The 25,800-nt window shown below is 51.0% G+C and overlaps 1 protein-coding gene across 9 annotated transcripts in view; it reads left to right on the top strand.

Annotated features, from left to right (window-relative positions):
- Positions 1-25,800, top strand: part of BIN1 (bridging integrator 1) — a 159,509-nt gene that overhangs the window by 65,773 nt on the left and 67,936 nt on the right. For all 9 annotated transcript variants that reach the window (XM_054044721.1, XM_054044719.1, XM_054044718.1 and 6 more), the window contains exons 2-5: positions 4,594-4,674; positions 17,962-18,016; positions 18,747-18,841; positions 20,311-20,406. In XM_054044721.1, the coding sequence (XP_053900696.1) occupies positions 4,594-4,674; positions 17,962-18,016; positions 18,747-18,841; positions 20,311-20,406 (327 nt within the window). The remainder of the gene's footprint in view (positions 1-4,593; positions 4,675-17,961; positions 18,017-18,746; positions 18,842-20,310; positions 20,407-25,800) is intronic.

Below are 25,800 nucleotides of genomic sequence, written 5' to 3'. Positions count from 1 at the left end.
GCAGCTCCCATTGGCCGGGAACTGCAACCAATGGGAGCTGCAGGGGCAGCACCTGCGGACGGGGACAGCGCATAGAGCCCCCTGGCCACCCTCCGACTAGGAGCCGGAGGGACATGTCACCACTTCCTGGGAGCACCCTGAACCCCAAACCCCTGCCCCAGCCCAGAGCCCCTTCCTGCAAACAAACTCCCTCTCAGTGCCCTCATCCCCTCCTGCCCCTTCCAACACTCTGAACCCCTTGGCCCCACCCCCAGCCCCCTCCTGCACCCTAAACCCTGGATTGAGCAACGGGGGGTGGTGGTGGTCTTGGAGAAGGGGCGGTGTAGGGGTGGAGCCATGGGAAAGTGGGCGGGGTTTGGGTGTGCAGTTTTCTGCAATCAGAAAGTTGGCAACCCTAACCCCACTGTCTGTTTGGTGTGTGCCCTGCTGTGTGTCTGATCCACAGAGCACGGAGGGGTCTTTTATAGCTCCCAGCTACAGCACCTATTCCTTTAGCTCAAGTTTGTAGAGACTTCTAGCTCTGGAGGTCCCAGGTTCAAGCCCCGGTCCCAAGGAAGATAGTTCTCATCACAATTGCAGGTGTCATTTTTTTCCCTCTTGCTGTTACATGAATACCCCAGAGATCCCCGCCTCCCGCCCACGCAGGCAGAGGAGTGAAACACAGTCACTCTAATCTAGATAATCTGACCACAGCCGGAGCCGGGGCTGTGCGGACCAGGTGCTGAATGACTGAACAGATTTATCATGCACCGCTCCAGTGTGAGTTGCTGTACCTCCCTGGTGCTCGCGACCTTGAGGAAAGGTTGCAAGCCCTCGCACGGGCTGTGTCAGCACGCTGCTAATTCCATCAGCTGGCTGTGTAACCGCATGGGCTGGCCAGTGGGTGCATGAAGTCTTTCTTAACACTGTGCTCCAAAAAAAAAATGCAGGATGTGACTTCTCTGTCATGCTAGCAAAACCACTATGCTGCTGCCTCAGGCAGGAGGGACATCAGAGAGGCGAGTGGCAGAGGGCTTAAGTTGTGGTCACAGCTTTTAGGTCACCGGCGTGACGGAAGTTGCTAGTACAGTTGCCCTGGGTGTCCCCTATGCAAGGAGCTGGGAGAAATCCCTAGTGGCTGTCCCAACAGGCACCATATTAGCCCCGCCCCCGCGTATGCACTTATTGGTGGACTTCTTGGAGAGGATCCAGACATGATGGTCCGTGGAGGCCGATCCCCCTCAGCTGCGAGTGAAAACAGATTGTCAGGGCCCGGCTTGAGCGTGTTCCAAGCAGGGAGAGTGAGTTTTGCTTTCCCGGTCTGTCAGTTGGGTGCTGTTCACTTGCGTTAATTCCATACACTCTTGCAGGGGGCAAAAAGTCTGGGGGAGGGCACAGAAGGGGACGGGGTAGCAAGGGGCTGGCTTCCCTTATAACCAGAGGGCTGGGGGAATGGAGAATAACCAGACGCAGTGCCGCTAGGCCTCCCAGAGGACGTGGCTCTTGGAAACCTGAGTTGGGGCCACTGGCCCGGGTTGCCCTTTTGCAGGGCTCTCCCGGCTGGAACGCCCCATTCCTCCAAGCTCAGTTTACCCACAACACCCTGCACACAGGAGGGGTTGGGCCTTTTCCTGCTCACCTGTTTTGAGGCTCTGTGGACTCCCGCTGCTGCTACCCCTACCTGGTCTGGAAAGTTTAACTGGCCCAGGGCCAGGGCAGCTAGGAAATCCAGTCTCTGCTTCTACCTGTTGGCAGTCGGGTAGGACTAAGAACAGGGACTAAGCCCTGTCCCCTCTCCCACACCCTAACTCCCTCCCAGAGCCTGCACCCCATCCCTGGGCCCCCTTCTGCACCCCAACCTCCTGCCCCAGCCCAGTGAAAGTCAATGAGGGTGAGGGAGAGCGAGCGATGGTGGGAGTCAGGCTGGAGTGGGGGCGGGGCCTCGGGGCAAGGGCAGGAGTGTTCAGTTTTGTGCGATTAGAAAGCTGGCAACCCTAACTGTGGGCTCTCTCCCTGCTTAAGTGGTGGTGGGGAGTTTAAGTGAACCAGAATCGCTTGATATTTTTTTTTATTACAGCCTTAGGGCCTTGCTGTGTACCTCTCCCCCATCCCCCACACTTGTGCTTTTGGATTGAAGCTGCTGATAGGAGAGGTTTCGGGGTGCAGAATTAATGTTTGTTAGGCTGCGCTTTCTACTTCAAGCATAATCTGTGTGCATAACGCTTGGCATGTGCATGTAACCCTCTGTGTGTGCACGTACATATGTGTTGTGTTCATTACCAGCCCATGCCTCTGAACCCGCTGGCTGGCTGGGAATACCACGTGCCCTTTCTGAACACAGCATGCATAGTGTGCCTTCTCCCCCTCTCCATCAATGTCCTTCTCCCTGAGATGCTCCCCAGTGTCCCCACGGCTCCAGAACTGGAATTGCCCAAGGCAGGGTCAGTCAGTCCTGACCTCCTCTACAGCTGGAATCCATCCCGCTGCCCCTGACAGGCTGTATCGCCGTGGGTCTCCCTGGATGGGAAGTGACCAAGCACTCTGTGAAGAGTGTGTTGAAGGGGAACTTCTGATAGGGGAAGTGCCCTGATAAGGATTTACTTGGCCTGGGGCCAGCTATGTTGTACAAAGAGCTCTTGCTGTGGAGAGGAGACTAGCTAGTCGGTGTGGTTATCGGGTGTGGGGAGATGGGTGCATGGTCCCCTGGCCGCCTCCTGGCACCAGCTGGAATTGAATACCATTTGATCAGGGCCCTTTTACCCCTTAGCGACCAGGTACCCCAAACCTGGTGTGTGTTTCTGTGAGAAGAGGGAATGGAGGGAAGTTGGTGTTCCCTCTCCTCCATGTCCTTTGTGTCTCTCCCCTTCCTTATATACCCTCAATTGCCATCCTTCTCTTGCACTGGAGGGTCCAGCAATCTTGGGAGGGGAAAAAAAAATGATCTCCTGACTGGACCTGATTCCGTGCCGCTTGGTATCCCGTGCAATCGTTTATGCTTGTGCTTGTTCATTAATGATCTGGAGGATGGTGTGGATTACACCCTCAGCAAGTTTGCAGATGACACTAAACTGGGAGGAGTGGTAGATACGCTGGAGGGAAGGATAGGATACAGTGGGACATAGACAAATTAGAGAATTGGGCCAAAAGAAACCTGATGAGGTTTAACAAGGACAAGTGCAGAGTCCTGCATTTAGGACGGAAGAATCCCATGCACTGCTACAGACTAGGGGCAGGTCTTCACTACGGGGGGGGGGGGTCGATTTAAGATACGCAAATTCAGCTACACGAATAGCGTAGCTGAATTCGACCTATCGGAGCCGACTTACCCCGCTGTGAGGATGGCGGCAAAATCGACCTCCGCGGCTCCCCGTCGACGGCGCTTACTCCCACCTCCGCTGGTGGAGTAAGAGCGTCTATTCGGGGATCGATTGTCGCATCCCGACGAGACACGATAATTCGATCCCCGAGAGATCGATTTCTACCCGCCTATTCAGGCGGGTAGTGTAGATCTAGCCTAGGGACTGCGGAAAACGACCTAGGGGTTATGGTGGACGAGAAGCTGGATATGAGTCAGCCTTCTTGGCAACAAGGGCACATTGTTAACGGCATTTTGGGCTGTATAAGTAGGAGCATTGCCAGCAGATCGAGGGATGTGATCATTCCCCTCTATTCGACATTGGTGAGGCCTCATCTGGAGTACTGAGTCCAGTTTTGGGCCCCACACTACAAGAAGGATATGGAAAAATTGGAAAGAATCCAGCAGAGGGCAACAAAAATCATTAGGGGTCTGGAGCACATGACTTATGAGGAGAGGCTGAGGGAACTGGGATTGTTTAGTCTGCAGAAGAGAAGAATGAGGGGGGATTTGATAGCTGCTTTCAACTACTTGAAAGGGGGTTCCAAAGAGGATGGATCTAGACTGTTCAGTGGTACCAAATGACAGAACAAGGAGTAATGGTCTCAAGTTGCAGAGGGGGAGGTTTAGGTTGGATATTAGGAAAAACGTTTTCACTAGGAGGGTGGTGAAGCACTGGAATGCGTTGCCTAGGGAGGTGGTGGAATCTCCATCCTTAGAGGTTTTTAAGGTCAGGCTTGACAAAGCCCTGGCTGGGATGATTTAGCTGGGGATTGGCCCTGCTTTGAGCAGGGGGTTGGACTAGATGACCTCCTGAGGTCCCTTCCAACCCTGATATTCTATGAAAGCAAGTGTAAAATGCTGCACGCTCAGGATTCCCCGCTCACGGACACTGGAGTTAGTGTGTTGCACCCATTCGGCTCAAGGTGCGAGGCAGCAGGGTCCCTCCTTTGCTGGCCTCCTCAACAAAACCAGGCAGGATCCATCCTGTTGCTGTTGCCGCGTTCGCCCTCACCCTGGGTGGAGGCCGGGCTCAGATCGCTGAAGTAGCGTTCCCAGCAGAGCTGAGCAGGCATGAGCACACCCTGACTCAGCTCTGCACAAGCCTCTCCAAGGTGCTGAGCGCAGGGACGGGAGAGGCTTCCCTCTTCCTGTCTGATGAGCCAAGAAGCCACCACAGTCTGCTCCTGCCTTGTACAGTTTTGTGTCAGCCTTGTGACCTCCGGGTTAAAGCCTCCTCTTCTGTTCCCCGCCTGCAGGTCTTGCAGAAGCTCGGCAAAGCGGACGAAACAAAAGACGAGCAGTTTGAGCAGTGCGTGCAGAACTTCAACAAACAGCTGGTAAGTGACTTGGTGATATGTAATTACACACTGGGCCCTAGCGCTGCAGGGGGCTTTTGGAAATGAACATGCAATTAAGGCACTTACAAACAAAGCCATAGTCACACAAGTTACCCACCCACCTGTAAGCGCCCTACTGTGCATACACACCAGATCACGCTAATCTCTTATTTCATTTCCTCGCCACATGGAAAAAGGCCAGTTTAGGTCCAAAATTTAGGTTTAATAATATCTAATCTGAGTAGCAACATTTCCATATTTCCCCCTTTTTATAAACTCAGTTTAACAACAGTGGTTTGCTACGTGCATTCCTCTGGCAGTGTGGGAAACTCCGCCCGCCAGCCGCATTGTGCTAGTGCCAGAGAACCAGGAAATGAAACTAACATAACATTAGCCAATGTACCTTCCCTTTCCTCAGCTAAGCGAAATGCAAAAAAGTAAACAAACAGCATAAATGGTGAAAAGAAATACTGCTGATACCCACAGCGTTATTTCCCTTTTTGTATCTGTTTGCTAAGTCCAACCAATTGTGTGTGTGTGTGTGTGTGTGTGTGTGTGTGTGTTTCACTGCTGCATTTTAACAAAATGTATTATGTCTGTTACTATTGCGCCTAGGAGTTCTAGTCCTGGACCAGGACACCATTGTGCAAACACAGCACAAAAATAAAGGTATGTTTGCAGGATGGCAAGAAAACCCATTGATTTGTAGGCTTTTCATACAGAGCTGTCGCATCATATTCTCTATCTAGAGCGCGTTGCCACTTGGACTGGAAACTGTAGCTAATGGGAGGGATTTTGGAAAAGCGAAGCTAAAGGGCGAGTGGGCTGGAGGGAGCGACTTATGAGGAAAGCATGAAATAGCTAAGCACGACCTCACACAGGAATGAGGGGACATAACTCTGGTAGAGAGAGGGCCGTAGAGACCTCTGCATAAGAAGGCAAACCTGAATGCTGGAAGATTTCTCGATAGCCCTTGTTTAAGGCATTCAGAGCTAGATTGAGGGATGGGATGAGTCCCCAAGTGGGAGTTGCACACGCAACAGGAATGCCTTAATTTATACTGGGTATTAAAGGATAGATCCTGGTTTTAATATCTCTCAGCTCTTTCCTGACCAACCTCCCGGTCCCCTTCCGCCAATCAGTCTCTCTGCCTGGCTCCCTTCCTCCCCTCCGTCCATAGAATTTCCTTCCCATGCCTCCAGATCCCTCTCCCTTATTCATGCACACAGAGTCCATTTCCACATGCACCCTTCCCCCTCCTGCTATTGCATCCATACGTCCCCAGCCCCAGAGAACCCATTCTGTGCTGGTACTGCTCAGCGGCTGTTCCATTGCCTTTCTGCGGCCTGTCCCCAAGTCCCAGAACCACAGACGTTAGTAATGGAATGACCTACTAGGTCATCCAGCCCACTCGTTCACTGAATGTACTTAGGAGCCCTGTCCAGTGTCGGCTAGCCATTGCTGCGTAACACCCAGGGCACAGCAAAACTCAGAAGTGTGCTTCCGTCACATCCCTAAACTAGTCCCAGGCCTTTTCCTCAGCCATAGTTCCCTTTCTGCTGCTGAATACGGAGTCCCATGATGAGATTTTAGGGTCCCTTGGTCTCGCATTAGACTCGCCTAATCCAGAGACTCACCTATGGATCCCTCAAGGCCTCTCCTGCCTCTGGCAACAGTGGTAGCTGGTGCTTCAAAAGGAAGTGCAAAACCCCTGTCGCGTGTCTCGGTCATTGTGCAGTGTTATATGTGGGGGAGAAGTGTTTCTAGCAGCTGATGTGGTATCGTGAAATGCAATTTGCCCTTAATATTTGCTTGACTAGCTATCAGCGGCCATGGAATTATATGACCCTTTTTAAAAGGAAACCAACAGCTTCCTGCCCACCCAAAACCCCCCATTAAATCTAGCCACCCTCCTGCAGCAGTGGGTTCCACAGTGCATCAATATGAAGCATTTCATTTTCGTGTATCCTGAATGGTGTGGTGTTCAGTTTCATATTGCCCTCTCTGTACTCTTCTTAGGGGACAGTACAAGGAAGGAGGAATTATGCCATTCAGTTAACTGATCATAGGACTGAGAGCTGCTCTGTACCCGTCCCTTGTCCTCTCTTTGCCTCTCAATTTCCCCATGTGTAAAAAAGGGATGGTGCCTGTTTTGCAGGGAGTGTCATAAACCTGGATTAGTTTGATTGTGCAGCACTCTGAAAATGCCAGGGGTAATTATTATGATGTTGGCTCAGATATGCTGGAAAAAGAGCTCTATATATAGATGAGATTTCTGTGGACTTCCTTATAAAGGGCTTGTCTGTGCAGGGAAATGGACCAGAATAGCTGCTGTGGAATAAGCATTTCTGGAATAGCTCCATGTGTGAACGCTCGATTCCAGAATGATTAGCGTGCTCGCAAACTGCACTAATCATTCCAGAATAAAGTGACTGAATAGAGGATCTACCCCAGGTGTGCAATCGCTTATTCTGCAGTGTGGACAATTACCCCATGTAGACCATTCCAGAGAAGGCCCCTGAGGTCAAAACTTCAGGGTTTGAGAAAAGTTGGGCTCAGACCCTCAGAGATGTTTAGGTGCTTAACTCCCATTGGATTTAGAGCCAATGGGAGTTAGGCACTTAAATACCTTTTTTGGGTCTGGGCCTTGATCTCTTGCAGCAAGGGGCTGAAGATTTGTATCCAGTTTAGCATTTCATTGGGCTGGAATTGACTGGGGTGTATCCACAGGGCTATTGAAGCAGGAGGGGAGGGAAACTGCAGATGAGCAGATGGCCCCGATCCTTGTCTGCTAGCTCAGTCAGAGGGGCCCTGAATTGAGTCGTCTCAGTGGGTGTTTCTGGGTATGGGCTATTTGTGAATATAGGCCAGGCTGGGTAAGGAATGGTGTCCCTAGCCTCTGTTTGTCAGAGGGTGGAGATGGACAGCAGGAGAGAGATCACTTGATCATTGTGACCTGTTAGGTTCACTCCCTCTGGGGCACCTGGCATTGGCCACTGTCGGCAGACAGGATACTGGGCTGGATGGACCTTTGGTCTGACCCGGTACGCCCATTCTTAAGTTCTTAAGTTCTAGGACAGAGATAGTTAGCTCTCTCCTTCCCCCAACTCATCCTGTGGTTTCTCCAAGTGGTGGGTGGGTGTAGGGGGGGGGGGGGGGAAGCCCCTGCTGTATAAGCCACCCTGTGTCCATTCAAAGCAATGCAAGAATCTCTCTTTGCAGTCTGTGAATGGTAGGAGCTCTCTGCTTAGACAGGTGGACTTGGCTACGTGACACAGGAGCTGAACATGGCCTTGCATCTGCAGAGCTATAGATGGCCCCACACTGGGGCTCGTAGGGCTTGATGAGGCATCACAACTGGGCTGTTAGGCTAATCCTCGTGATGGGCTAAATTTGGCTGTTCACCTCCAGCCTGGATCCTTGGAATGCCCCTCCCCTCCCCCAGCTCCCTTGCCCAAATGTCATTTGTATACAGCCACCACCATAGTCCCCAGCCACCCGATGCATGTTGCCCAGAACTGGAAACGGGGCATGCTGGAAAAAGGGAAGGGGGACCCTGGACTCAAGAGGTTGGACCTGTGTTACTCACCCGATGCCTCTGAATGTCGCTGGCCTGGGAGGGAGGAGAGTTGAAGGCGTGGAATCCAGGCCTGGCACATGGCAATGCTAGCTGTGTCTGGCTGCTGGAGTTGCTGTGTTTTGATACCCTGGTGTCTGTCACTCATGTGGAACCTCTGGGCTGGTCTACACTGTTTGACAGCACGTGTTTGTGATAAGGGCTCCTGTCTCTCTTGCTCTCATGTGATGGCCGGGAGCTACAACTGTTACTGGCGAAGGCTGGGTCTTTCTAGACTCGTTCCATTAGGGCTGAGGTCAGCACCACTCCCCACCGCCCCTCCCTGGCATGCACCTGTCAGTGTGGTTGCCCCTTGTGCAGAGCAAAACATTTCTCTTCGGCTTCCAGAATCTGATTGCTTTCAGCAGTGCTGTTTCCTAGTCCTTGGGGTGGATTAAGGTTTTGTGGGGCCCTGGGCCAGAGCAAGTGGGTGACCCCTCCCAACCCCTTCCGCCTGCAGTCCTGCCCCAGTTCTGCCTGTGGCCCTGCCCATGCACCCACCCTGTCCTGCCCTGCCCCATTCCATCCACGGTCTACCTCATTCCACCTCCTCCTGCGGTCCCGCTCCTTTCTGCCCCCCACCAGCCGCAGGGCCATAGGGGCCAGTGAGGGCTCCCCCAGCCCTGAGGTCATGGCAAGGAGTTACAGCTTCTTCAGTCCCAGGGCTGCAGCTGGGGTCTGGGCCCTGGGGCTTCCCTTGTCCCTGGCAGGAGCGCTGGGTGACCAGGTTCAGGGCGCAGTGACTTCCCCTGCCCTGCCTGGCACTCTTGCTGGGGAGCAGGGGCACCCATTTTTCTAGGGCCCCCCAATTGGCTGGGGCCCCTGGGTATGGGCCCCATCAGCCCAGTGGCTAATAATCCGCTACTAGGGGAAAGTATGGGATTTAGTTGCCCATACATTCACAGACATGAGAGCTGGGAGTCTCTTACCAAACCAGAAGTGCCAATGTCAAAATCTAATGAGCAATGACTTTCAGGACCAAATTTTCAGTGAGCTTCCTTCACTGCGCCCTGCTGAACTGCGGAGCGTGCTGTGTTTTATGTGCGCGAAGCTCGTACGCTGGCTGTTTTTTTCCAGACACAGTTAAGGAAAGATGCCTTGAGCTTTCAGGGTGGACATCCTGCGGATACCGGAACGTTAACTACTCCCACCGCTGACCCAGAGTCCGTGCTGCTCTTCCACTTTAGCTTGGTTTTCTTGGCATTTGTGGATTTTAATAGATATTTCATTGAATCCTTCTACATTTGTGATTATTTAAAGAATATTGTGCAACCACATTTCCTTTCTGATCAGCCAAAAAAGATACAACCTTCTTCCCCTTAGACAAAACAATAATGCTGAGAAAAGGGTTTACGTCCTGTATTACAGGGGTCTATTGGTCTCTAATTCTGCAGTGGCCTGACCGTGTTAGAAATCCACTCTGCCCTCAGGGCTTTATGGAGCATCTTGTAAGTGGCCACTTACGGGGCGTTAATTCTTCTATGTAGAGTCCTTGACCGTTCCTGACTGCTTCTTGAAAGCTGATGGTGCACTGTCATGGCTGGAGATATGTAAAGGCTTTGCCAGTGAAGCCATTATGGGCAGCTTGCAAAAGCAGGTGGTGGGTGTATGAAGAAAACCCAGTTGCTAAAGGTTCTTGGGGAAGTGTTAACGCTAAAAATAAAACCTGGCAGTGTTCTTGTGTGTGTGAGGGAACTGCTCTTAAATGCAAAATAACCTCTTTATGGAATCAGTGGCTAACATGGAACAAATAAAGGAAATGCTTGCAGCAGATCTCCAGATCCAAACAACCCTGGAGTTTAGGAACGTTCAGGGAACTGGATACAGAGCTGAACTCTGCATAAAATATTCTAGCTAGAAGTGCATGTTCTGGTGAGGGGTTGTCTTGTTCTGAAACATCAGGCATTGGCGATGGTTGGAGAATGAAAGGGGACGGTGTGTGTTTCTGCTACCACTTTTTTGTGTGTGTGTGTGTGTGTGTGTGATATATAGTCTCCCTCACCAGGATTTACACAGCGTATCTGAATGGTGTCCCATGGCCGATCGACTAGGCACTATATCTAAAAGAATCTCCTTTCATCTGTTTATAAATTTGCTGCCAGACAACTCCCTGCAGCGTTCTTGTGTTATTTTGGGACTGGCTGATGAGACCAGCATCTGATGGAAATGTACCTTCCCATTTGTAGCTCTGGTAGGGCCTGGTCATGTATGGTCAGATTTTCACAAGTTGTGTTGTAATAACTGGGCCTACACATTTCCCCGCGTTGTGAGCTCAATTGTGTTTTTAAAAAAATAAAATGGTGACCGTTCACAAAATGTCGTCATGACCTATCACAACAAATCTTGGTGGGGAAAGGTACGAAAGGGAGATGGACTGAATCAGTTCAACCAAAAAGGCCTCCTGATATAATTCAAGGACTGTGTTAAGATCATGCCAGCGAAACAAGAGAACTGCGGGACAGAAATCAATGGAGCAAAACTGGTGTGTTGGAAATTGGGCCTAACTGGTGAACAAAATGAGGGCATGGGCTATTCTATCCATCACTGCCTTTTTGGGGTCCTTAAAAGATGTGTGAGGGGAAAATTCGAATGCAACAGTGGCTGACTAAAAGAAGCAGCTGTCTGCGAACAACAGCTGCTGCGAGCTTACCGTCATGGCCACCTTCCCCACCGTCTCTTGGGACCCAGGAGCTACGTACCAGCGTTGGGCCTTTGTCATCCTACTCCAGAGAGATGTCCTGACCAGACTGGGCCCGAGAAAGGGACCCAACTGACCTCTCCACCTCCATCTGCTTTGGTTAAATCCCAGTCACCAGCTGGGATATGAGACTTTTGTCACCCTTCCCCCGCATGTGTCCTTTTCCTTCCCCATCATATTTCTTCTTTTTCCGATCCCTCTCTCCCTTCTGTCTAATAAGAGCCTGGTTAAGCTGGCCACAGCTGCTGGCAGCCTGTGACCAGAAAGGCAGCGAAAAGCAAGGCCTTACACAGCCTGATGCTGGTACAAGTTTGCCAGGTCCCAGAGTGGCTGGTAAGAACGTGTACCACACCTGTGTCTTCCAGCAGCAAGGCTGCAGGTGAAAGTCAATGCCGGAGACGGAAGCTGCATTTTCTGTTCTTGCTAGAAGAAGAACAGGAGTACTTGTGGCACCTTAGAGACTAACAAATTTATTAGAGCATAAGCTTTCATGGACTACAGCCCACTTCTTCGGATGCATATAGAATGGAACATATATTGAGGAGATATATATACACACATACAGAGAGCATAAACAGGTGGGAGTTGTCTTACCAACTCTGAGAGGCCAATTAATTAAGAGAAAAAAAACTTTTGAAGTGATAATCAAGCTAGCCCAGTACAGACAGTTTGATAAGAAGTGTGAGAATACTTACAAGGGGAGATAGATTCAATGTTTGTAATGGCTCAGCCATTCCCAGTCCTTATTCAAACCGGAGTTGATTGTGTCTAGTTTGCATATCAATTCCAGCTCAGCAGTCTCTCGTTGGAGTCTGTTTTTGAAGTTTTTCTGTTGTAATATAGCCACCCGCAGGTCTGTCACTGAATGACCAGACAGGTTAAAGTGTTCTCCCACTGGTTTTTGAGTATTTTGATTCCTGATGTCAGATTTGTGTCCATTAATTCTTTTGCGTAGAGACTGTCCGGTTTGGCCAATGTACATGGCAGAGGGGCATTGCTGGCACATGATGGCAAACATCACATTGGTAGATGTGCAGGTGAACGAGCCCCTGATGGTATGGCTGAGGTGATTAGGTCCTATGATGATGTCACTTGAATAGATATGTGGACAGAGTTGGCATCGGGGTTTGTTACAAGGATAGGTTCCTGGGTTAGTGGTTTTGTTCAGTGATGTGTGGTTGCTGGTGAGTATTTGCTTTAAGTTGGGGGTTGTCTGTAAGCGAGGACAGGTCTGTCTCCCAAGATCTGTGAGAGTAAAGGATCATCTTTCAGGATAGGTTGTAGATCTCTGATGATGCGCTGGAGAGGTTTTAGTTGGGGGCTGAAGGTGACAGCTAGTGGTGTTCTGTTATTTTCTTTGTTGGGCCTGTCTTGTAGGAGGTGACTTCTGGGTACTCGTCTGGCTCTGTCAATCTGTTTTTTCACTTCAGCAGGTGGGTATTGTAGTTTTAAGAATGCTTGATAGAGGTCTTGTAGGTGCTTGTCTCTATCCGAGGGATTGGAGCAAATGCGGTTATATCTTAGAGCTTGGCTGTAGACAATGGATCGTGTGGTGTGTCCTGGATGGAAGCTGGAGGCATGTAGGTAAGTGTAGCGGTCAGTAGGTTTCCGGTATAGGGTGGTGTTGATGTGACCATCGCTTATTAGCACAGTAGTGTCCAGGAAATGGACCGCTTGTGTGGATTGATCTAGGCTGAGGTTGATGGTGGGATGGAAATTATTGAAATCATGGTGAAATTCCTCAAGGGCTGCTTTTCCATGGGTCCAGATGATGATGATGTCATCAATGTAGCGCAAGTAGAGTAGGGGCGTTAGGGGACGAGAGCTAAGGAAGCGTTGTTCTAAGTCAGCCATAAAAATGTTGGCATATTGTGGGGCCATGCGGGTACCCATAGCAGTGCCGCTGACTTGAAGGTATATATTGTCCCCAAATGTGAAATAGTTGTGGGTGAGGACAAAATCACAAAGTTCAGCCACCAGGTTAGCTGTGACATTATCAGGGATACTGTTCCTGATAGCTTGTAGTCCATCTTTTGTGTGGAATATTGGTGCAGAGGGCTTCTACGTCCATAGTGGCCAGGATGGTGTTTTCTGGAAGATCACCGATGGATTGTAGCTTCCTCAGGAAGTCAGTGGTGTCTCGAAGATAGCTGGGAGTGCTAGTAGCGTAGGGTCTGAGGAGAGAGTCTACATAACCAGACAAGCCTGATGTTAGGGTGCCAATGCCTGAGATGATGGGGCGTCCAGGATATCCAGGTTTATGGATCTTGGGTAGCAAATAGAATACCCCTGGTCGGGGTTCTAGACATGTGTCTGTACGGATTTGTTCCTGTGCTTTGTCAGGGAGTTTTTTTAGCAGATGGTGTAGTTTCTTTAGGTAATCCTCAGTGGGATCAGAGGATAATGGCCTGTAGAATGTGGTGTTAGAGAGCTGTCTAGCAGCCTCCTGGTCATATTCCAATTTATTCATGATGACGACAGCACCTCCTTTGTCAGCCTTTTTGATTATGATGTCAGGGTTGTTTCTGAGGCTGTAGATGGCGTTGTGTTCAGCATGGCTGAGGTTATGGGGCAAGTGATGTTGCTTTTCCACAATTTCAGCCTTTGCACGTCGACGGAAGCAATCTATATAGAAATCCAGTCTGTTGTTTCGACCGTCCGGAGGAGTCCATGCAGAATCCTGTTGTTGCTGTTCTCTTCTTTCCTTTTCTGTGGGTGTTTGTCCCTTTTGGTCTTCTAGGAAGCGGGATCGAACTTTAACAGCTCCAGCCCATCTCGATTAACCTCTTCTCGCTTCCCCAAGAGGACAGGTATTTTCATCTTTAATACCATCAAAGAGCCTGTCAAACAGGGGTTTTTTCTTTATTAAAAACTGTCTACAGCTAAAGGGAAAGAGAACAAGGGAGGTTGTTAAAATGGAAGCCTTCCTTAACACTTTACATATCAAGTGCTTTCAGTGTTTGTTTCCTTCTTTTTGGTATCTTTAATACAAGGTCAAAAAGAGTTTTAATCATGTGGTTGCCATGGTACTAAGCAAGCTGAGATCTTGGCACACCAAACTTTGAGTCTTGTTCAACGCTGTTTCAGTGCTGGATAGCGTCAGTGTCATGTTAACACCTTTTTGTTTCTTTGGGCCCATTTAGTCCCACTAGATTACAGCAGTGGCTTCTAAGTCTGGAAGCCTCCATTTTTAGTTCACCAACTTTCGCCATGTGTGTGGGAAGAGAGTTATCTGGAGGATGTGTCCTGTGTGCTAGTTCATGAGGCCTGACGTTGGACACCGCAAAAATGGGGGCACCCAAAATTTGTGGTTATTTTGGAAAATGTGGTTACCAAGGATCCCTCCTCCCTTCCTCCCCTCCTCCCCCCGCCAACCCTTCCTCAAGCCTGGAATCACTGGTTCCACAGAATGAAAGCCCTAGAGCAGGGGTCCTCACAACACATTTTTTGGTGGCCTCAGAGTGTGGCCACCAAGTCTTACTGGTGGCCGCTCTGACAATTTTTCCTAAAATACTTTAGGAAAAGCAAATAAATATGCACAGATACATGTCCAAATCATTGCAATTTATTTATGTAAAGGTGGCTTTTTTTTTTGCAGACTCTTTACTGACCTAAACAGACTAGAAACACAAATAAGATGCTTTGCATATTCTTGTCTTTTTTGTTTCTTTTGCTTCTCTAGTAAGTCTGCAGCTGCAAAAAGTAATATTTGTATGCTTGTTAATGTCACTTCACAGCAGGCTTACTAGCTATCAGGGAGGCTGTGAAAAGTGGTATTAACAAGCATATAAATATCCATTTTCACAGCAGACTTAATCAGCCATGGCAAGCCAGAGGACAAATTATCTCCTGGATGGGGAGGTGGGTAGGGAGACAGCAGGGGGTCAGGGCAGTGGTGGGATGGATGGGGAGGCAGCGGGGGCCAGGGGCGATGGGTGTGTGTGTGTGTGTGTGTGAGAGCCGAGGGCTTGCACCCATGGTCGGGGTGCAGGGCTGGAGCCCGAAGCCCCACAAGCGGGGCCTACCGCCCGCCACCCTGGGGCTGAAGCCCGAACCTCCCTGCCCCCAGTAAGGTGGGGAACTCACTGGCTGTCTGCTCCTTATGCGTTTATGGCTCCAGAGGGGGGGCAGGGCCCACCTCCTGCTGGTGGCCCTGGGGGAGGGGCCCACTGCTTTGTGTTTTGTCCCCCCCCGTCCCCCTGCTGTGGCCACAGGAAAAGCTCCTGGTGGCTGCATTTGAAAAACACTGCCCTAGTTTCTTATCAAACTGTCTGTACTGGGCTAGCTTGATTATCACTTCAAAAAAAAATTTTTTTTTCTCTTACTTAATTGGCCTCTCAGAGTTGGTAAGACAACTCCCACCTGTTCATGCTCTCTGTATGTGTGTATATATATCTCCTCAATATATGTTCCATTCTATATGCATCCGAAGAAGTGGGCAGTAGCCCACGAAAGCTTATGCGCTAATAAATTTGTCTAATAAATTTGTTAGACTCTAAGGTGCCACACGTATTCCTGTTCTTCTTACTGCCCTAGACGTTGTTTTTCTGTGATAGCCTTTTATGGCCCATCTCCCTGCCCCACCTGCCAACTTCCCTTGGCATTGCCAGGCTGTAAGTTGAGAGGTCTCCTCTGCAACCATGAGGTGTGACTGCTGCACACGAGATCAAAGCTGGCTTGAATGATGATAGCAGGGAAGCTGCGGTGGGACGGGCCACGGCCTAGGCTGGCTCCGACTGCCTGGGACCCTGGTATGTACTCGAGTGGCTAGTCTGTGCTGCTGCACTTCGCTGCTCTAGTTATGTGAGCCAGCTTGAATCTAGCTAGATGAAAGCAAGTTCAGGTATGGGGGCACCTGCTGCAATCAGACCTCCTACTTGCAGTGTAGACATACCCTAAGGTTATGTTTTCACAGCAACTAGAGACCCGCGGCTGGCCTGCTCCAGCCAACTCAGGCTCGGGCTGGGTGGCTGTTTCACTTCTGTGTAGACTTCCGGGCTTGGGCTGGAGCCCAGTTTCTGGGACCCTCCCACCCCGCAGTTCTCCTATTCTTGCCCCACACATGGTCACTGTTCCTTCTCCCCAGACCCTCTGAATTTAGCACAGACACATTACTCTCTTCCAGCGGTTGATGTGGCAAAGTTTATTCTGGAGGGGACCTGTTTGATCTCAGCTCAGTGCGTGCAGCAGTGTTTGTAACACCAGAGACGTCGGCATGAGCTCTGTTTTAGGGAAGGCGCGCTGAGGGCAAGAGGCAGGCGCCCGAAGAGTGGCGGATGATAGGAAACAGCTGCTTCCACAAAGATACTAAGTTTGAAGCTGTCAGAGAGCGCCTGCGAGCTCCCTCGTCAGCCTGTCAAGAAGCATTATGCTGGGGCGCCATGTGGAAAATTCAAGCTGGGAAGGACGACGGGAAACGAAATGTAACAATGTGTGATGCTGGTGCACGGCATAACAGCCACCCTCTAGCATCTCGGTCTCTCTCAAAGTCTTCTTCGGCCTTTGTGTCTCAGAAGACCCTTAGACTTCTGCTGCCATCTGAGCCAACGCTCACTCCACTGCAAAGCATCAGAGGATGGCAACATAAATCCAAATGAAAACAGAATCCATACGCTGTCTGATGTCACCACCATGCCTCTGCTGTCTTGCGCCTGCCTCTCCGCTGCCTTCCCTTTTCTGGTGTTTGCATCTGCACAAAGTGGATGTAAAATGCTCCTTTTCTGACTTGGTGTAGTGTGTTTACACCTCCTTTTACACCGATGTAAGTGATGACACATTGCAAGGCAGTGGTGAGTCGGGCCCAGGATATTTTAAGCGTTCAATAAAAGGCAACATTTGCATCATATTGAGTGCTTCCAAAGTGGTCAAAGGGTGTGTGTGTGTGTGTGTGTGTGTGTGTGTGTGTGTGATTGCAATGTTTTGATCGTGTAAGACGTTTTGATCGAGGTTCTTGTACTGTATGCATCACCATGATGTCTGATCGCCTCTGAAATCCAAAAAGCAAACCAGCGTAATTGTTATTTCTTAACCATTAGTTTCCAAATCCGTGAAATCCGGCGGAGGCGACAGAATGACATTTAAAAAAAAAATGCATTCGGGTTTTCACCATTCATGCTAATTGTTTGCTTTCTGCAGCTTCACTCAGTTTGGACAGTAAGTGGAACAGTTCCATGTCCCTTTCTAGCCCCTACATTGGTACAGCGCTGGTGTGTTTTTGTGTTTCCGATATCCCAGGGGAAAGTTCAAACTGAAACTGCTCACAATAACGTAAAAAAAAATCAAGAATACATTGCTGCTTGTATTAGAGCTTATAACCTCCCCTCAAACCTACATGTTGGGCTCCTTTGTGGGATTCTAGAGCATCTGTCCCTCTGTTGGTAGGTCTACACTGCACACTAACCCTGGGTTCTGACTCCGGTTTGAGCCCAAGCCCCCTTTCCATTCACAAACAAATCAGTCTGACTCAGGTCAGCAAGCACTCAGGACCCAGGTCCTAGGACCCTGCTGGGAGGAGTGGGGGTCAGAGCCTGAGTCACACTGGGACTCCGGCCCAAACTCTGTAATTCTGCAGTGTGGACCTGAGTCAAAAGGTCTGGACATGTTAGCACAGCGGTAAGACCCGGGGCTGGCCAGGGTAAACCCGGGTTAATGCAGTGTAGACGCTCAAGCGTGGGTTGGACACACTGAATCCACAAGCCTAGGTCCCATAGAGACTGGCTTAAAATGCAGTGTAGACACACCCTATGGGGATCAGGGCCTATTGGGCTAAACAGCCTCATCTGTCTTGATTTCTTGGTTCACTTTGCTCCATCCTGCATGGACAGGATCTTAGTCCTGTGTCGGCTCCTCAGCCGTCGGGCTGTATTGGGCAATTTTGGATGTGGTGTTTCTTTCATAGCACAGATGAGTCCTGCACAAATCCATCTCACTCTGTACAAAACAATAACCGGCTGGCTTTTCCTTGTCTTCGCAGACAGAAGGCAGCAAGCTGCAGAAGGATCTCCGAACTTACCTGGCTTCCGTAAAAGGTAACGTCTGTGCAACTGGAGGTCTGTCACTTTTCCAACCGGAGGCACCGCAAATAGGGTCTTCCTGGCCCTAGCTCTTCCTGTCCAGTGCAAGCAGGGTTTCCTGGAGCAACTGGCCTGGTGATGGAGCGCCGGTTTCACATTTCTTGCTCCTCAAGCTGGGAGGAGGGATAGCTCAGTGGTTTGAGCACTGGCCTGCTAAACCCAGGGTTAAGAGTTCAATCCTTGAGGGGGCCATTTAGGGATCTGGGGCAAAAAGCTGCCTGGGGATTGGCCCTGCTTTGAGCAGGGGTTTGGACTAGATGACCTCTTGAGGTCCCTTCTAACCCTGATATTCTAAGGTTGTTCAGGCAGTCAGCAAGGTGGCTCTGGTGGGAGACATTGGGGTGCAGAGGCTGTTTTCTCTTCCTAGCAGCCAGGTGGGCTTGGTTTAGATTCGTAGGAGGCCACCTACTCTATCCTACTAGGTGGGGATGAACACTGAATGTCCTGTTGTCTGGGTGACTAGATTCTTGAGCCCCTCTCCTCCTTTGTTTTACATCCATGTTATTGCGAGTTCAAGATGTATTAGCAAGGATCATGCTTGGGAAATATCCTGCCTTAAACTAGAATCAGGCGTCTGTTATCCATTCCATGCAGTCGAGTTCCTGCTAGCAATGGGGAGGGGCTCTTGGTGCCCTGGTGGAGCTCTGTCCCTCTGTTTTTGAGGCTGCCCTCTCTTCTCTCCTAGCAATGCACGAGGCCTCCAAGAAGCTGACTGAATGCTTGCAGGAAGTGTATGAGCCGGAATGGCCTGGGAGAGACGATACCAACAAAATAGCCGAGGTGAGACTCCATGCCGGGGCGGGAGGTCGGCCTCCAGGGGAGAGCGGATTAGCGGGACCAGTGCACTTACGTCCTACGCTCGGCTTGGGAGCCTTGCTGCGAGACATCTGTCTGGCAGCAATGATCCTAGGAAGACAAAACGGCTTTGGCCATCAGGAGCCGCTTCAGAGAGAATATTGGCCCAAATGTGTCATGGGTGGGGACTGGGTGCATCCTCTATACGCCCATCAGCACCAGGGGACGCACTGGCTCTATCAGCCCTGCAAAAATGTGGATAATTGGCCGTCCCCAGGTAAACCCTCAGCATGGGCACTGTTTGTCCCAGCCTGGTCAGGATGTCTGGTCTCTTTTTCACTGGGGAAACAATGTTTAGAGTCACGCTAGGGTTAGGTTAGTTGGGGGAAGGCCCGCACATGGACCGGTAGATAAACCGAACAGACTGGGTCTTGGTACCTAGCTGGGACTATGATCTAGCACAGTGGTCTCCAGCCTTTTTATGCACAAGATCACTGTTTGAATTTAAGATCAACCCAGGATCTGCTCCGCCCCTTCCCCAAAGCCCCTTCCCACTCACTCTATCTCCCCCCTCCCCCCCCATGGCTCACTCTTTCCCAATCCTCGCTCACTTTCACCGGACTGGGGCAGGGGGTTGGGGTGTGGGTAGGGCTGCGGAGTGTGGGGCGGGGGGCTCCGGGCTGAGCCTGGGGCGGGGATTGGGGTGAAGGAGGGGGTGAGGGGTGCAAGCTCTGGGAGGGAGTGTGGGTGCAGGAGGGGGCTCTGGGCTAGGGCAGGGGGTTGGGGTGCAGGAGGGGGTGCAGGGTCTGGGAGGGACTTTGGGTGCTGGCTCAGGATTGAGGCAGAGGGTTGGGGTGCGGGGTCTGGGAGGGAGTTTGGGTGCAGGAGGGGGCTGCGCTTGCAGGCATGGACAGCACATGGAGATCCACTCCCGCTCCCCCCAGGGGCTGCAGAAACATGCCAGCTGCTTCCGGGAGCGGTGTGGGGCCAGGGCAGGCAGGCAGGCAGCCTCACTTAGCTCCACTGCGCTGCTGGCTGGAGATCGCGATTGACTGTCAGAGGCTCCAGGTTGGACCAGTTGATCACGATCGACCGGTTAGGGATCACTGGTCTAGCAGTTTGACTAGGAGAATCAGGACTTGTGGGTTCCATTTCTGCATCTACCGTGTGACCTGGGATATGCATTGTTGTTGTGGCCGTTTTGGTCCCAGCATATTAGAGAGACAAATTGGGTGAGATAATATCTCTTCTGTTGGTGAGAGAGACAAGCTTTTGAGCCTCACAGAGTTCTTCTTGATCTGGGATATGTCTGCCTCAGGTTCTCCAAAAGAGACGAGATCACGATCTCTGGGATGCTGGGAGGCTTTCCGATGGTACTGTGCTTGGAGATCCCTGCCAATAGAAATGTAAAGTATTCTGATCATGCTCATAAGCATGTTCCTTTTGTCTTCCAGAACAATGACCTGCTCTGGGTGGATTTCCATCAGAAGCTTGTGGATCAGGCCCTTCTAACCATGGACACTTACCTTGGCCAATTCCCAGACATCAAAGTAGGTTGCTCCCCTCACTCCTTTCACTTTGTGCTAGAGAGTCTCTGGGGCGCTGCGAGTTGAGGTTGGGGCTTTGCATGAGCGCTTCTCTTGGGACTCTATATCCTTCAGCTTGGGGGTAGTGAAATGGATGTGGCATGGGAGCACCCCCCACTGAAATCGCACTGCCCCCTGTTGGCCAAACACCAATCCTCTGCTCTCTTGGCTAGTGAATAGCTGCCCTGGCAACCAGGGATGTGGGGTATGTGAAAGAGAAGGAAAGGGGATGCTGCTATTGGATGCATTCCAAAGAGGATGGAGCTCAGCTGTTCTCAGTGGTGGCAGATGACAGAACAAGGAGCAATGGTCTCAAGTTGCAGTGGGGGAGGTCTAGGTTGGATATTAGAAAACACTATTTCACTAGGAGGGTGGTGAAGCACTGGAATAGGCTACCTAGGGAGTTGGTGGAATCTCCATCCTTAGAGGTTTTTAAGGCTTGGCTTGTCAAAGCCCTGGCTGGGATGATTTAGTTGGGGTTGGTCCTGCTTTGAGCAGGGGGTTGGACTAGATACCTCCTGAGGTCTCTTCCAACCCTAATACTCTATGATTTTATGCTGCAGGATCAACTCCCATGTAGATTGTCCTCTACATATTGGTGCAATAGCTGGATTAACTGGAGCTGCCCTGGGAAGGCGTGAGATCTGCACACTCAGGCTTTCCGGGGAGTTTGTGGAGAGCTCCACGCTTCACTCATCATGATAAATATTCCCTGGTTCCTCTGCTCTTTTACTTTCTGTCACTGGAGAGTGGCTCCATGCCATAGACTGGGGAATTGTCTGTTAGCCAAGTGCGGTAGCATTTTCTAATACACGGGCTTTCATCAGCCCCCTGTGAGCAGAACATGTTTCAATCCGAAACCCTCTGTCATCACTAGATTAGGGTTTCATTGTCTACCAGCCTTGTAAAAGGAATAAAACCACCCAGACAAGGCTTCATTCATGCTTTCCTGCTACCACAGATCCGGGACTGTGGAAGGGAAAAGCCGCGTCGGGCATTAATGCATTGGCGTCTAATGCACTGAAGAGAAGTAGCTGAAATGACGTAATGGTCCTTATTCCTCTCTCCCATGTTAAAAGGTGCAGGAGGGAGAAATTTACCTGCGATACTCAGGGGCTTTGATATACCAGCAAGCCTGCTGCATTTCCCCCTTCTAGAGGAGACACTACAGGCACTGCCAGGGGATGGAATGAGAAAACGCATGAGTGACTTTGCATGTATCTGCCTGAGTGGTCCCTGAACCACCTTGGGAGCCCCTGGCCCCATCAGTACCACCTTTGCTCTGGCTCTGCCATGTCCAAGCCATTACAGCTGTGCTGGCATAGAGTATGCCAATTGGCGAGAACACGCTGCCCAGAAAGCGGCTGTCGGCCGACCCGGCCTCTCTCCCACCAGGCTCCCTGGAGTCAGCGCACAGCTTTGCAGTGGAGGGTAGGGTCTGCGTGGGGATTAGCCTGGTTTTGGCCTGTGCTATTCAGGCCACCGCTGTAGGGAGTACTGGGACCTGGGTATGTTGGTGCACAAGGGGGCAGCCTGTGTGCGATTCTCTTGTCAAGCCAGCATGACATTGGTGTGGATTCACGCACAGCAACGAAGTTAGTTCTGATTCTTTTTCCGTGGGAGGAGCAGGAGGTACACACAGAGCAGCCGTATCCAACGGGCCACACTGGCATTTTTTAGTGGATAACAGGCCCCCAGCTTTTCCTACCCAGGTGCAGCTACTGAAACACCAAGCGGGAACGTGAGTGCTGCAGGGGCATTCCCCATACACTCTGCATGGCTTGCGTGTGCGCGCGCACACACTCTGCATGTCTCTCTCTCACTGGCTGACACTCACGTGTGTGCGCGTGCACGCACACACACACACACACTCTCTCTCTGCAGGTCTCTCTCTCTCTCTCTCTCTCTCACACACACACACACACACACACACACACACACACACACACACACACACTTTCTCTCTCTCTCTCTCTCTCTCTCTCAGCCAGTGTGAGAGAGAGAGAGACATCCAGACACTCTCATGTGCCCCCCCCCCCCCCCCCACTCTCTGCATGTCTCTCTCTCACACTGGCTGACTCTCTCTCTCTCACACACACGCTCACACTTTCTCTGTCACTCACTCACTCACTTACACACTCTCTCTGCATGTCTCTTATGCTAGCTGTCTCTCTCTCTCTCTCTCTCTCTCTCTCTCACACGCGCACACACACTCTGCAGCTCTCTTTTGTGTTTTGGCTGATTTTTAAAACTGGAGCGGGGAGGGCCGTGCATGGCAGGTCGTCAGAATCCCTTTAAGTGACTGAGTTTTCCTGTTTAGCCCATTGATGCCCCGGCTTTCCCTTCCCCTGGAAGTGCAGAGCCGTCAGGAAGGCGCCAGTGCTGCTGGCGAGTGGCTAATACGTTGATGAGGCCTGTGTGGCAGGCAGATCTGTGTATTGGGTTAAAATCTCTTTGCACATGGCCAGCTGCTCGGGAGGGGCAGGGTCTCTGCTGACAGCGCAGGATCATCTGATATCCTGGGAGTTCCATTTCCCAGCCCCATCTGTTCCCCCAGCACCAGTTCATTTTGAAACAGCTGCACGGGGAATGGGCTTTTCCATGTGGCAGTGCTTGTAACAATGTCACCATATGGGACATGGCAGCCTGGCTCCTTCCCTAGGAAAGTAACCCCCCCACTCCCTCTCGGGGGGCCCCCCCCCACCCCTTCCTGATTAGCTTAAACTTTTGTCACTGTCTGTTTCTGGAGGAAAGTGCCACTTCAAATGGTTTCAGGTCCCAGGATCATACTGCAAGCCGTGAACATGTGCAGCCCCATGGGCTCTCTGCTTCCTGGGGCGCCCCTTCCCCCACTTGCTTCTACAGCTTCCCCTATCACTGTACATCAGAGGTCAAACCATGGGGGAAAAAGTAGGTGTCGTCTTCCAAGCTTCACCCACAAACCATGTCCCACCCATGTGAGATGCCAGACACAGCGATTCCCTTGAGATACGCTGCTCCCACTCTCCTGCAATCCATAGTGGAATGCCTAGTGGTGCTGATGTGTTTGCACCGTTCTTGTTAGACTCCAGAATTTGTGGAGATGGGGAAGGCTTGTTTGTGCTTCTCGGAGCTATTGTTCCTAGTTATATGCAGACTCTTTGCCTTGGTTACACCCTGTTTGTTTGCATTTTTCAGCAGGCACCTAACTAGGTGATCCACGATACCAAGGGTATGTTTACACTTAGGGCTAGTCTACACTACCCGCCCGGATCGGTGGGTAGAAATCGATCTCTTGGGGATCGATTTATTGCGTCTGATCTAGACGGATAAATCGATCCCCGAATCGACGCGCTTACTCACTCCTCCTGACGAGGTGGAAGCGCCGTCGACGGGGGAGCCGCGATGGTCGATTTGCCACCATCCTCACAGCGGGGTAAGTCGAAAAGGATACATCGAATTCAGCTACTCTATTCGCGTAGCTGAATTAGCGTATCTTAAATCGATCTCCCCCGCCCCCCCCAGTGTAGACCTAGCCTTAGAAACGTAAGTCGACCTATATAGGTCGACTTACTGCCGCTGCAGTCGTGCCCACACTACCCTCCTGGGGTTGGTGGTGTGTGTCCTCCACAGAAGTGCTTCCACCGATCTAAGAGGGGCACTGTGGGGAGCTGAGAGCCCGGTCTGCCCCACAGGCTCTCGGCTCCTGGTGGGCTCCACCCCCATTCCCTGCCGGGAGCCCAAAGAAACCGCCTACCTATTTCCTGCTGTGGGGGGTGGAAGAGAAGCCGCCCTGGCTCTCCGCTGGGAGTGCGGTCCAGCAGGCCAGTTCTCCAGGGAAGTGGAGGGACTGATAGGCTCTTCAGCTTGGAAAAGAGACGACTAGTGCGGGGGGGATATGATGGGGTCTATAAAATCATGACTGGTGTGGAGAAAGTAAATAAGGAAGTGTTATTTACTCCTCCTCATAACACACGAACTAGGGGCCACCAAATGAAATGAATAGGCAGCAGGTTTAAAACAAACAAAAGGAAATATTTCTTCACACAACACTCAGTCAACCTGTGGAACTCTTTGCCAGATGATGTTGTGAGGGCCAAGACTATAACAGGGTTTAAAAAAAAAAAAAAAAAAAAAGTTCATGGAGGATAGGTCCATCAATGGCGTCCCTAGCCTCTGTTTGCCAGAAGCTGGGAATGGGCGACAGGGGATGGATCACTCGATGATTGCCTGTTATGTTCATTCCCTCTTGGGCACCTGCCATTGGCCACTGTCGGAAGTTCTCTAGCTGCCTGGCTTTCTTGTCTCCAGCTTTCTTGTTCTCTAGCTGCCAATAGCTGATGTAAGTAAGGCAGTGTCTACACCGACTGTGTGTCGCCCGCCCCTAATTACAACATCAGCCCCACGCCTCTCAGAGAAGTGGCGTTATGTCGGTGTAGCAGGGCACTTACATCAGCGGGAGCAAGACTGTAGTAGACACTGACATAATTAGGTGGATGAAAGCTGCCTTAGGTCAACCTAACTGGGTAGTGCAGACCAGGACTAAATCTTTTCCATGTCTAGCTTCTCTGGAACACTGTTTAGGTTCCTTTTGGAACCCCAGCCTAAAACCTTAAGGAGTCAGGCACCCAAATTCCCCTGAATTTGAGCACTAAACTCTCCTTTTAAAATCTCAGGCTACGAATATTGCAGCATTACTGATGTGGTTTTTTTTCTTCCTCTTTCTCAATCTCCAAGTAGGGTTGACATCTCTCCAGGATTGTCCTGGAGTCTCCAGGAATTAAAGAGTAATCTTTAATGAAAGATGTCATGGGATGAAACCTCCAGGAATACGTCCCTTGGCAACCCTATCCCCAAATGATGCTCCAAACAGTGAGACATTAAAATAACCCCCTGCACACCGGAAGCAGCCAGCAGCAGGTCCTGCTCCTAGGCAGAGGGGCGCAAGTGGCTCCACGTGGCTCTTGCCCACAGGCATCGCCCCGCCCCATCTCCCATTGGCCAGGAGCTGGCCAATGGGAGTGCAGAGCCAGTGCTCATGGCTGCCCTGCCTAGGAGCCAAACCTGCTGCTGGCTGCTTCCAGGGTGCAGCGAGGTGTCGGAACAGGTAGGCACTAACCTGCCTTAGCTGGCCAGCACCACTGACAGGACTTCTAATGGTCTGGTGGGCGGTGTTGACCACAGCTGCCATGACCCAGTTCTGGGTAGCGACCCATGGTTTGAAAGCCACTGTTCTAAAGCATGCAATGAGCAGAAAGGGGCATGAACCAGCACTGTGGCTCTGGAAGTTTAGGGTAGTTCTGATTCAAACAACTGGGCCCGTCTCTGCTCAGTTTCTTTTTTTCTTTCTTTTGATCGTTATTTCAATATTGACTCAAA

This window comes from Malaclemys terrapin, chromosome 11 (genome assembly GCF_027887155.1).
Source record: "Malaclemys terrapin pileata isolate rMalTer1 chromosome 11, rMalTer1.hap1, whole genome shotgun sequence".
Classification (NCBI taxonomy): Eukaryota; Metazoa; Chordata; order Testudines; family Emydidae; genus Malaclemys; species Malaclemys terrapin.
This window is presented reverse-complemented; position numbering and strand designations above follow the sequence as displayed.